The sequence below is a fragment of the Oryzias latipes genome, chromosome 19 (assembly GCF_053564925.1).
Source record: "Oryzias latipes strain Hd-rR chromosome 19, Olatipes_Hd-rR_3.1".
Lineage (NCBI taxonomy): Eukaryota > Metazoa > Chordata > Actinopteri > Beloniformes > Adrianichthyidae > Oryzias > Oryzias latipes.
The window spans coordinates 9001524-9014159 of NC_136255.1; the positions used below are offsets into that span (position 1 = coordinate 9001524).

Here is a 12636-nt window from a genome sequence, read left to right on the forward strand (position 1 = left end):
AGAAGTGGTGATCCAGGAGGCCACAAGTCTGCATAGATGTATTACCAGTTGATGTCATTTCTGCAACACTTCATCAAGAAATGTCCAACTGAAAGCAATTTATATTCCTGTTTATATTCCAAATGTTTATGTCAAATTCCTCTGGGTAGAAGCAAAGTCTAACCCTTCCTATTTGGCATTATAATTCTGCTGAATAGCTCAGTTGGTTGGGTGTAGGAGTATCACGTGCAAAATCCAGCTAAAATCCAGTGTGGATCTTCAGGCAAGGTCCTTCGTGCTGCCTATCTGGGTCTCCCTCTATCTTGAAAATACAGGAATTGTGTCAGGAATAATTCTAAGTATACACAGCGGGAATAGAGACACAGTAACAAATACCAAACCACTGAAATGCTGGAGACAATCACGTCAAGCTTGAAAAAGCCACTCAGAAGGTCGGCGCAGTTTTAGCAGACAGATAGAGGTGAAACCGTTCAACCTTATTATAAACTAAACTGCACAATTGTGATAAGGACACAATATGATTGATGTGATGGCTGATCGATGAAGTATTAACTGGGCATTAGACACAGAACTTAAAGCAGCTTAAGTGTTGTAAAAGAAACCAAAGAAGCACTGCACTCTAGAGTGTTGGAAAGCTCTGCTGTTTCTTAAATGATCAATCCTGTGAACCAGACTGTTTATCTTCTGTTTGGTTTATTTTTTCCAATCATTTACTCCAACTGTAACTTTAGACATTACCAAAGTCCTCTTCCAGCTTTAGTCAGTGAAAGTCCTTCTGAACTTGGTACTGTATCATCTGCATTCATGTTCTTGTGTGAAACCTTACACTGACAGATCGGTGGTGTTCCTGTTGTCTGCAGGTGGTGCTGCCGATGCTGTGCAGCTATATGTCTCATTGGTGGGAGCACGGACCAGAAAACAACCCGGGGAAGGCAGACACTTGCTGTTCCTGTGTTACTTCTGAACACATGAACACTCTGCTGGGAAACATTCTAAAGATAATCTACAACAATTTGGGAATTGACGAAGGCGCCTGGATGAAGAGGCTGGCAGGTAAAGACACTCCTGTTGTGGGAGGTCAAAGGACCACCTCTATGGAGCTTTATGTGGAACCATGTATATTCCACCAAAACAAGGTCTTTCTGACCCAGATCGTATGAGCTGTGAGTATGATTTGAACTTAAGCTAAGAAGAGGAGAAGGTCATCATCTGAGCTGAAACAGAGTGCTGCTCTAATGCTACGTTCATATCAGGCATGTGACATGTGTTCAAGAATGCACCAAAAGCATTAGCGTTCACACTGGACTGATTCTACCCTATACTAGCTCATGTCCACCACAGTTGGACGAAGAGGTTTGGTGGGAAATGTTGAAGTGGTGCAAATCGTGTAAATATTGCTCCAGGTTTTTTCTTTCACAGCTCTATTAAGGTGTATGAAAGACTTGGTGTCACATAATTCCAGCTGGGCACAAAACCACAATTATTCAATTGTTGTTATTCAAAATTTTCAAATGGTTGGCACTTCCGTGAATTAAATGGTACGCCATCCATACGTCACCACCAAAGCAGAGTCCCTGATTGGTCAAAGTTCAACCTGGTTTTAACTTTTAATTTGCGTTTTGTACATAAAGCCCTGTTGTAGAAATGTATGTATGCATGTTTACATGGACTTTTCATTGAAAGTGGTCACTTGAACATGTGTTGTCAAACATAGCTTTAAACATATTTTTTGACCTTATGCTTCGTTATCTAGCAGTAGCTGGATCTTTGTTATTTAGGTGTGTACTGACTACATGTGTGTATCTGCTCTCAGTCTTCTCACAGCCCATCATTAGCAAAGCCAAACCTCAGCTGCTCCGGACCCACTTCCTACCTCTGATGGAAAAACTCAAGAAAGTGAGTTTTTCAATAATTTGGTGCTTAGGTGTCAGACAAAACAACTTGGTAAATTGGTATTAGACTAATCAGGATTGATCTATTTCTTATACCACAACTGTTGTCTTTTCTCCTGGGAATTGAAGAATGATAAAAGGAGATCAATCCGTCTGAGTGTTTCATGACTGAATATGATAAATCAACAGAAATAACATACGATGGAACTAAAACAACTCAGCTGAAACCCTTGGGGTCATGAACCTATTGTGTATGCAGAAAGCAGCAGTTGTGTTGATGGATGAGGAGCACAGCAGGGCTGAAGGGAGGGGCGAGATGTCCGAAAGAGAGCTGCTCATCATGGACCAGTTTACCGTTTTGGTCAGAGACCTGTATGCCTTCTACCCACTTCTCATCCGGTTTGTGGATTATAACAGGTATGAACACCCCTTTTCCTTCACCCATTCCTGCATGGGTGCAGACTGCATGCCATGTAAGGGTCTCATGCTTTCTGTAGGGCCCGGTGGTTGAAGGAGTCCAACCCGGATGCAGAAGAGCTGTTTGGAATGGTGGCAGAGGTCTTCATCTTTTGGGCCAAGTCTCATGTAAGTTTAGTCTCAGACCTGAACCTTCTTAAGTCCAGAAGAAACACAGACATATGATAGTTTGGGTTTGTTGGATCAGAGAGTTTAATGTTTTCAGAATGGTGGACTGATAAAGTCTAGAATGGTTGATTGTGAACATATTTTATTTCCACAGAACTTCAAAAGAGAAGAACAGAACTTTGTGGTCCAGAATGAAATCAACAACATGTCCTTCCTGATATCTGACACAAAGTGCAAGATGTCAAAGGTATGGCAGTAGGACACGAGTTTGATGAATATGGATGAGCAAACATTTTCCAAAGAAAATGGTTACTAAATATCTATATGTGTACATGTTTGTCTACCTCAGGGGATAGTTTCAGACCAGGAGAGGAAGAAGATGAAGAGGAAGGGAGACAGATACTCAATGCAGACGAGTCTGATTGTTGCCACCTTGAAGCGTCTGCTACCTGTGGGCCTGAACACCTGTGCTCCTGGAGAGCAGGACCTCATCTCGCTAGCTAAGAGCCGCTTCTCTCAGGTCAGTGAACCAGAGTTAGAACACACATAAACAAACTCATTTACTGGAGTATCTATGCACAAGCAAGTGGTGGAGCTGCTATTTTTGTTGCATCTTTAGAAAGACACAGAGGAAGAAGTCAGAGAAACCTTGAGGAACAATCTGCACCTGCAGGGGAAGGTGAGCGCTGCTTCAAGAATCTGGAAAAGTTGACACACTCATGTAATTTTTTTTAACAATGACATGTGCATGCAGCTGGAGGATCCAGCTATCCGCTGGCAAATGGCATTGTACAGGGACCTCCCCCACCACCAAGAACACACCTCTGACCCAGAAAAGACTGTGGAGAGAGTCCTGGTCATCGCTCATGTTCTCTTCCACCTGGATCAGGTGTGTCTACAGGAAGCTCCTGTCTTCATGCTCCTTCTGAAACAAGTTTATGACGCCTCCTGTTACGTCCCTGATCCTGGGTAACGGGCAAAAACAGGTAAAATTAAGACTTTAGAAATTGGGAGAGTTGACAATGGCAGGACAGCCTTTTATTAGGGTGACTGGTGGAGATAAAAACACAAATGAGGGACAAAACAGTGTCTAATTAACATAAATTCTCGGGATTTTCAGCAGTAAAATATTAACAGAAATACAACCCCCAAAACACAAAAACGGTAAGTTATCAAATGACAGCTAGAAAAAAAAAAGCTAAACAAGAACTAAACCACAGGATCAAATGAAACAGGTAAAACAAAAGGGATGAAAATCTACTAGATCATAAAAAGCACATGGCTTCAACGAGTTTCTAAGCCGGCGCAGACAGCAGGGGCAGGCTGAGAAACTGATTCCACCCAGGAATTCAGCCACCACTGGAGCAGCGGTGTCTGGGAGCTTTTTCCAGCCTAGTGACTGGTGGAGTAGGAAGCTCTCAATCAGCTCTGCAAACGGCATATTCAGCAGCAAAGGTGAATCGAGAAAATTCACACAGACACAAAGCGTAAATAAAAACATAAGACCTGGGGCCTGTTTCACAAAGGAGGTTAAGTGTAAACTCTGAGTTCATAAACCCGGAAATCAGGGAAACCCTGGGTTTTCCGTTTCAGAATCGGAGGTTTGTCAAACCAGAGAAAGCAGAGTAAGTCAAACCCGTTTCTGAAAGAGAGTTAACTTTTACTCGGAGTCAGTATCCATGGTTACTTATGCTGTGAACCTAACCTGGTCGGGAGCAGGTTTTATTCTCCAAACTCGAAGTTTTTGCCGGTCCCCTCCCCTTTTTAAAGACGAAGCACTATATTTCGCTTCAACCTTCATTGCCCACATTTCCGTCACGCGATCTAAGTGACAAGAATGGCTTGTCCTTTTTTGGAGGACCCAATAGACGAGGAGGCTGCATTAATTCGTAGAGAATTACATTTACGTCGTACGAGGATTTTGAGACCTCGACTCGATGTTTTGTCATTTCCCCATACGTTTTTGTTTGAGCGTTACCGTTTTACGTTGCAGTCAATTACATATATACAATGAAAACAACATTAGGTCTTGCTATGTAGATGTTTCATATGTCAAATATTGTCAACAAAGCCTACATCCATGACATGCTCACATTTGACCTGATTGAATTATGTTTTTATACTTCATTTTTAGCTGCTGCCATGTTTCTTTTAATTCCTGCAGGATTGCATCTACATGAAAATGAAATCAGGGACATTGAATTAGATTAATGTAACAATTACTTTTTGGAAACACAATTTTCTAGCACTGCTTACTTTCTTAATCCCATATAAACCTATACCACTTGATCAATACAGGGGTAGTGTTGCAGCGTGTGTGTGCTGAGCGGGGTGCAATCCACGAGAGACAAGGGGAGGGGCGATTGCAGGTGCAGATGGGGGGGGGGGGGGGTGAGCACGGATGAGGAGGACGGAGAAGGTGTCATTCCCAGAATAACTGTTTTGGAGTCATTCTTATTCCGCTCTGGAGGTTGAGGGTTTCCAACGGGAAGTGAACCCCGAAGGAGAATTCCCTTCAGCCCTGAAGGAAATCTCCCCTGCGCTTTTGACCACGCACGGTCGGAAAGACGAGAGAAAAGAAGGAAGTCTTTGCGCAGCGAAAGGTTCAACAGTAGACAAAAGTTCACTTTTAAAAACACAATTGCATGTATTAATATTAAAATGACCAACGTTTGCAAGAGGGGAAGGTTAACAAAAAAGTCCTCTAAACATTACCGACGTTAAATGCATTTTCCCCCAGATTGGTTCTGTACACTATGCAGCATTTCATGCATTTACACCAGGAATAACACTTCAAAAGTACACCTAAATATCACCATTTTTTATTTCACACCTTACGCTATTTAAAAAGTTATTACAGTCAATATTTATAACAATGATTTGAATGCAAACTTAGGCATTAACTTGAGCAGCTATGTTTTCCACGCTAACTGTCTCTGTTTTGCAGATGCAGCGGTGTTGCTTTTCTTCTGGAATATGTTCTCATATTCACTGCAACTCTGCAGCAGCACGTCAAGTTCAGCTGGCGAAAAATACGCAGACCTCTTTGTTTTCACGGTTGCCATGGTGACTCGTGATATCTGCGCTCCATTGATAATGGCTTCTTATAGACGCGGTGCGCACGCTCACCTTCGAATCAGTCCACTCAGAGTTGATTGATCTAACGCGGATCAGCTGCTCTGAAACTGAAAACTCAGAGTTGTCAATCTCTCGATTGACCAACTCAGAGTTCAGGTTTGACCTCAGAGTTGGTTGAACCTCCTTTGTGAAACAGGCCCCTGGGGCCTGTTTCACAAAGGAGGTTAAGTGTAAACTCTGAGTTCATAAACCCGGAAATCAGGGAAACCCTGGGTTTTCCGTTTCAGAATCGGAGGTTTGTCAAACCAGAGAAAGCAGAGTAAGTCAAACCCGTTTCTGAAAGAGAGTTAACTTTTACTCGGAGTCAGTATCCATGGTTACTTATGCTGTGAACCTAACCTGGTCGGGAGCAGGTTTTATTCTCCAAACTCGAAGTTTTTGCCGGTCCCCTCCCCTTTTTAAAGACGAAGCACTATATTTGGCTTCAACCTTCATTGCCCACATTTCCGTCACGCGATCTAAGTGACAAGAATGGCTTGTCCTTTTTTGGAGGACCCAATAGATGAGGAGGCTGCATTAATTCGTAGAGAATTACATTTACGTCGTACGAGGATTTTGAGACCTCGACTCGATGTTTTGTCATTTCCCCATACGTTTTTGTTTGAGCGTTACCGTTTTTCGTTGCAGTCAATTACATATACAAAATGAAAACAACATTAGGTCTTGCTATGTAGATGTTTCATATGTCAAATATTGTCAACAAAGCCTACATCCATGACATGCTCACATTTGACCTGATTGAATTATGTTTTTATACTTCATTTTTAGCTGCTGCCATGTTTCTTTTAATTCCTGCAGGATTGCATCTACATGAAAATGAAATCAGGGACATTGAATTAGATTAATGTAACAATTACTTTTTGGAAACACAATTTTCTAGCACTGCTTACTTTCTTAATCCCATATAAACCTATACCACTTGATCAATACAGGGGTAGTGTTGCAGCGTGTGTGTGCTGAGCGGGGTGCAATCCACGAGAGACAAGGGGAGGGGCGATTGCAGGTGCAGATGGGGGGGGGGGGGGGTGAGCACGGATGAGGAGGACGGAGAAGGTGTCATTCCCAGAATAACTGTTTTGGAGTCATTCTTATTCCGCTCTGGAGGTTGAGGGTTTCCAACGGGAAGTGAACCCCGAAGGAGAATTCCCTTCAGCCCTGAAGGAAATCTCCCCTGCGCTTTTGACCACGCACGGTCGGAAAGACGAGAGAAAAGAAGGAAGTCTTTGCGCAGCGAAAGGTTCAACAGTAGACAAAAGTTCACTTTTAAAAACACAATTGCATGTATTAATATTAAAATGACCAACGTTTGCTAGAGGGGAAGGTTAACAAAAAAGTCCTCTAAACATTACCGACGTTAAATGCATTTTCCCCCAGATTGGTTCTGTACACTATGCAGCATTTCATGCATTTACACCAGGAATAACACTTCAAAAGTACACCTAAATATCACCATTTTTTATTTCACACCTTACGCTATTTAAAAAGTTATTACAGTCAATATTTATAACAATGATTTAAATGCAAACTTAGGCATTAACTTGAGCAGCTATGTTTTCCACGCTAACTGTCTCTGTTTTGCAGATGCAGCGGTGTTGCTTTTCTTCTGGAATATGTTCTCATATTCACTGCAACTCTGCAGCAGCACGTCAAGTTCAGCTGGCGAAAAATACGCAGACCTCTTTGTTTTCACGGTTGCCATGGTGACTCGTGATATCTGCGCTCCATTGATAATGGCTTCTTATAGACGCGGTGCGCACGCTCACCTCCGAATCAGTCCACTCAGAGTTGATTGATCTAACGCGGATCAGCTGCTCTGAAACTGAAAACTCAGAGTTGTCAATCTCTCGATTGACCAACTCAGAGTTCAGGTTTGACCTCAGAGTTGGTTGAACCTCCTTTGTGAAACAGGCCCCAGGGATCATTCAGCAGCTGAGGTGTCAGCCTGTGTGTGCAGGTGGAGCATCCCCAACGCAGCAAGAAGGCAGTGTGGCATAAGCTTCTGTCTAAGCAGAGGAAAAGAGCCGTGGTGGCCTGCTTCAGAATGGCGCCACTCTACAACTTGCCCAGGTTTGTTCAGTGTCACTGTCTCTGCTGTCCTTATGTATGGAAATATGTTTGGATAATTAGCACATCTTTTTACTTTAACATAAAAGCAAACTGTTCTGGCATCTACTGTCATTTTGACTGTTGAAGTCAAATTGTTTCTGCTCACACTGAAAGTGTCAGATCTCTCCAATTTTTTTTGGCCATTTACTTACATTTTTTGGATTACTTGGATTACTTCGTGCTGTGTTTTTTTAACCAGTGTGCCGGAGATGGTCAGGTGTGCCGTGGGAAATTGCCCTTATTAACTGTTCTAAAAACATTTACCATCTCCAGGATATCAGCTCTTTGTTAATCCAAACAGGCTCTGATAAAACACAGAGTAGTTCGGAATATGAAACATCGTAAAATACTTTTTTCTTTGTGTTTATTTGATTCTATTAAAGACATTTTGATAAGAATGACAGTACCGCTATTTAGCTGCAGCTAAAGCTGTTTTCTGAAAAGTTCCGCCCCTTTAACTGGTTCCGCCAATTATTCTTGGGGCTTAATCACATGTCAGCAGTCTGACCAATTAGAAGTGGTTAAAGTCTTCACTTCCTTGTTCCGATTCTGCTCATAAAGTCTCTCAGTTCTAACAAAAAAGACCAGCTAAAGCTCGTCTATAGTGGTGTAGCTTTCTGCGGGATCCGGTATCAGACCGTAGAAAAAGTGAACAAAACAATAAAGCTCAGAGAAGCTACCCTGTTTGCGTTCGGCGGCTGTTTGCACTACATCTCCCATGATGCATTGGGTGAAAGTGACAGTGTCTCAGCGCACAATGAGTCCTCCTTGTTAAACGTCTTGAAACTACAACGAACACTCATCAAACAGTTTTTAAATCTTCTAACTTAACTTCTTTTACATCATTTAGAAAAGAAATGCTGCAACTTCCAGCTTTTATTGCCACAAAAAGGTTGAAAAACACTGACTTAGTGGATTTGAATAGTGACACTAAGGGCCCAATTGTCCCAAATTTAGACTTTCTTCAGAGACCTGTATGGTTAGTTGCCTTCAAAATGATAAAGATGTACTATTTTAATCATGAGAGTTGTGTTCATGTTTCCTTTCTACCCCCTCAGACACCGCGCTGTGAACCTGTTCCTGCAGGGCTATGAGAAGTCATGGATTGAAGCAGAGGAGCATTACTTTGAAGACCAACTCATTGAGGACTTAGCTGTGAGTTGACCTGCAGGGAGTGTGTGTGTGGGGGGTCCATATTTTCAGCAGGACTTGACAAGACGAGGATCTATGTCAAGTGTTTGTGCCCCACTTGAAGGGGGAACGCATCCATAGTGTCTTCTAAACAGGAATTTTCACACCATCTAGACGCACTTCTCGGTTTTGTCTTGTTTTATTTTCCAACTTTTTGAGAGGTTAAGACATGACAGTAGATGCTTGGCAGCCAATGCCTGATGGTGTGGTGTCTGATAACGTGTAGTGACAGACCTGAACAAAAACCCAATGTTTAATAAATTTACAAGAATAAATGTGGAACATTAATAACTTACCAAAAGATAAATTCATGTCTAAGTGGTTAACTCAACAACTTAAACCATTAATTTATCCAAAGTTAACTTCATAACTATGAATATTCAGTGACAATGTAGTAATAAATAAACATTAATCTTCAAATCTGTCTTTTCCCATTCGGGGTCACAGGGTTGCCGAAGCCTATCCCGGCCACTTGCGGGCGAAGGCAGGAGACACCCTGGACAGGTCGCCAGTCTGTTGCAGGGCCACAATCACGCACACATGTACACTCAAATTCAAACATATGGGCAATTTAGAGTAACCAATTGACCTATGAAGCATGTTTTTGGAGAGTGGGATAAGTAAACATATTTTTTCAAAGAGCAGTGTTCTTATAACCTGCAATTATTACAATAAATAAATATAAAGGCTAAAAAAACATTTACGGTGACATGGCAGCTGACGCGGAAATCTTACCAGCTGCCTCTGTGATTTTGATGCTTTTGAAAAGGGTTATTCCTCTTTCATGATCATAAGTTTACTGATCTCTTGGAAAGCACTGTCTGATCTGGGGCTACGGATGCACCACATCCAAATCAGCCCCTGTGTGCACAGCTGGAACCTTAATTGGCACCGCGCCCACTACCGACCTCATTTCCCTTTTTTCCTCACTTCTATTTTTATTTTCTCACTTAAATTCATTGTCTCTTAATTTTATTTCCTTAAATTTTATTTTTACGTTAGATTTTCATTAGATATTTGGGGAGCCAGTTTAGCTCGTGCTGGTTTGCGGCACCTTCTGTCCGTGAAACCAGGGTTCGAATCTGGGCTGCTCCCTATCCCCTTCTTTGCTTCTGTGCCGGTCCCAAGCCCGGATAAGTTGAGAGGGTTGCATCAGGAAGGGCATCCGGCGTAAAACATTGCCAAGTTAACCATGCGGCTCATCCTCGGAAGAGCGGTTGTTTCGCTGTGGCGACCCCTGATGGGAAAATCTGAATGAGAAAGAAAAGTTTTTTATTAGATATTTACTTTTTATCTTTTTTTTTTAATTACCGTAATTACCGGACAACAGAGCGCACCTGATTATAACCTGCACTTATTACATTTTTAAAGGATAAACCAATTATGTGTATACATAAGACGCACCTGTCTATAAGCCGCATGTGCCCACATTGAAAAAGGTGTTGTAGAATGAGGATGTGTATGTGCTGAAACTACTCGCTGTGTAAGAGAGAGGAGGGAGCGTGTGCAGCGGAGGAGGGGAGAGCATGTGCAGCGCAAGAGGGAGCGAGGGCACGCAGTGGAAGTGTGTTGGGGTGCGTGTTCTTGTTTGATATAAAGAGTGAAGGGAAACTGTAATAAAAGAAGGTTTGCCCCAGTAGAAAGGGGAATGATTCTTTATTAACCCGTTCTGGGGGCTCTAAGGGTCTGAATGGGGAAGTGAACCCTGAAGGAAGATCTGCCTTCAGCGGGTAGGATCTCCCCTGCATTTTCTGACCACCATCATAAAGAAAAAAAGTAATTGCAGGAAAGGTTCAACACATGATATATTTACAAAGAAAGACGATGCACAGAAGGATTTTCAAAGTTTTAATAATATAACTGAGCTTTTCTTTCCAAATAGCGCCTGTGACATGGCAGTAACATAGCAGCAATAGGGTAGTAAGAGCACTAACATGGCTGGTTAAAAAAACATGCCGGTAAAAGTCACTGAGAGAGAGAGAATAAAAGTCACTAAGAGCAGCAGAAACTTATAGGAGCGCGCGTGCCGGAAGTTTTCTTCCACAACAGTGACACACCGTAACACAACAATAACAGGGCTGGTTTAAAAATATAAATGTAAAAATCACTGAATCACTGCTTACTTTACTTTACCTTACTTTTACACGATTGGAACAGTGTCAGATATTCTTCGCCACACACTCTCTCAGTGTCTCCTTCGTTGTCGCTGTCAGTGTCACTCTCATCCTGAGGAAAATTCTCTCCTGAGCTTGCGCTGTCCTCTCCGTCACGCAGCAGACCGGCTTTTGAAACATGTTGGTGATGGTGGATTTTTTCACACTGCTTTTATCGATTGCGTTTAACTTGAAAGCTGCGTCACATGCATTTCTTCTTGCATTTTCCAAGATGAGGGCCTGTTTATGCTATTCATTCACAAAGCGGGAATTTAATTTAAACTTGCATTTTCCTTGACACATATACCGTATTCCCCCTGTATCACTCTTACCCTTTCTGCTCGAGCGACCCTAGCGGTCGTTAGAAAGAATGCAACTAAGAAAATGCATAAATTAGCCGCATAATTGAATAATGCCGCAGAGTTGAAAGCATGTGACAAAAGTAGCATCTTATAATCCGGAAATTACGGTACCTAAAAACTAAAATCTCATGAAACATCAGTTTCACCCAAGTTGACCTAACAGTCCATACGAGTCTGCTGTAACCTCCTTACATGTTCTTCTTTTTGACCTTTGATTATTTCAGAAAGCAGGGGAGCAGGAGCCAGCTGAAGAGGAGGAGGGGATGAAGCACATGGATCCTCTGCATCAGCTAATCCAGCTCTTCAGCCGGACAGCACTCACAGAGAAATGGTGGGTTCCTTCAGATGTGCGGAGTGTCTGCTTCATATGGTTTAACTCAGGTTTTGTAGGTGTTGCCTTAGAATTTATCCTCAGCTTTTGTTATGACTTTGTCACACAGTAGTGGTCTTTTAATTATGATTATGCCGTTATTAGTCAAAGTTTATATAGTTTATAGTTTGGAGAGCGGCAGTCAGTCATTAGAAATATGCCTCTGAGTTGTTGGGCGGGACCGCTGGACTGGAAATCCCCCCCACCCCATTGCTTAGAGCTCAGAGCATAGAGCTTGTGGCGCACCTGGTGTATTGTCTACATCACAAACAAAATCATTTTCATGATTTTCGTCTGGTCTTTATTCACAGCGGTTTGAACCAAGAAATAGTCAGAAATGCAATTTTAAGATTAATTTTCTTTATATATCCTCCATCATCAGAAAAAATCCCACAAGAACATGTGAAAAATACAAAATAGACCGTTTTTATTGTAGTCTGTCTTTAAATTTATCAGATGAGGACTGGGAATGTGGTAAATGCAGTAAACTTCTCAAGAAGCTTTGGCAGGAGCGCATGAAAACATAATTCCCCATTTTTAACCTCGACAGCCATTATGGGAACCCTTAGCAAAAAGCAGTACACTTGACGTTTTTTTTACCGACCACCGTCGGTAAAACGTCATAACACAAGGAAGGTAGGACCTCTGAACTGCTGTCCCCTACCCCACCCCTTCTGGGGGCAACCAGAGCCTCAACAGTGGTGACCATGTCACTTGAGAGCTGGCTTCCTGGGCCCGGCAGCCCTTTCTCCACACAGGGAGAGGGACCCCTGAGATCTCTGGCAAGACCATGAGCCAGGGATCACATCACATCTGATCCTGGGGTGTCCGTGTCTCTG

The 12636-nt window shown here is 42.4% G+C and overlaps 1 protein-coding gene across 2 annotated transcripts in view; it reads left to right on the forward strand.

Annotated features, from left to right (window-relative positions):
* Positions 1 to 12636, forward strand: part of ryr2a (ryanodine receptor 2a (cardiac)) — a 310570-nt gene that overhangs the window by 192658 nt on the left and 105276 nt on the right. For both annotated transcript variants that reach the window (XM_023949560.2, XM_023949561.2), the window contains exons 72-82: positions 861 to 1053; positions 1814 to 1896; positions 2152 to 2309; positions 2390 to 2477; positions 2632 to 2724; positions 2827 to 2997; positions 3097 to 3156; positions 3232 to 3366; positions 7570 to 7682; positions 8780 to 8876; positions 11652 to 11758. In XM_023949560.2, the coding sequence (XP_023805328.1) occupies positions 861 to 1053; positions 1814 to 1896; positions 2152 to 2309; positions 2390 to 2477; positions 2632 to 2724; positions 2827 to 2997; positions 3097 to 3156; positions 3232 to 3366; positions 7570 to 7682; positions 8780 to 8876; positions 11652 to 11758 (1298 nt within the window). The remainder of the gene's footprint in view (positions 1 to 860; positions 1054 to 1813; positions 1897 to 2151; positions 2310 to 2389; positions 2478 to 2631; positions 2725 to 2826; positions 2998 to 3096; positions 3157 to 3231; positions 3367 to 7569; positions 7683 to 8779; positions 8877 to 11651; positions 11759 to 12636) is intronic.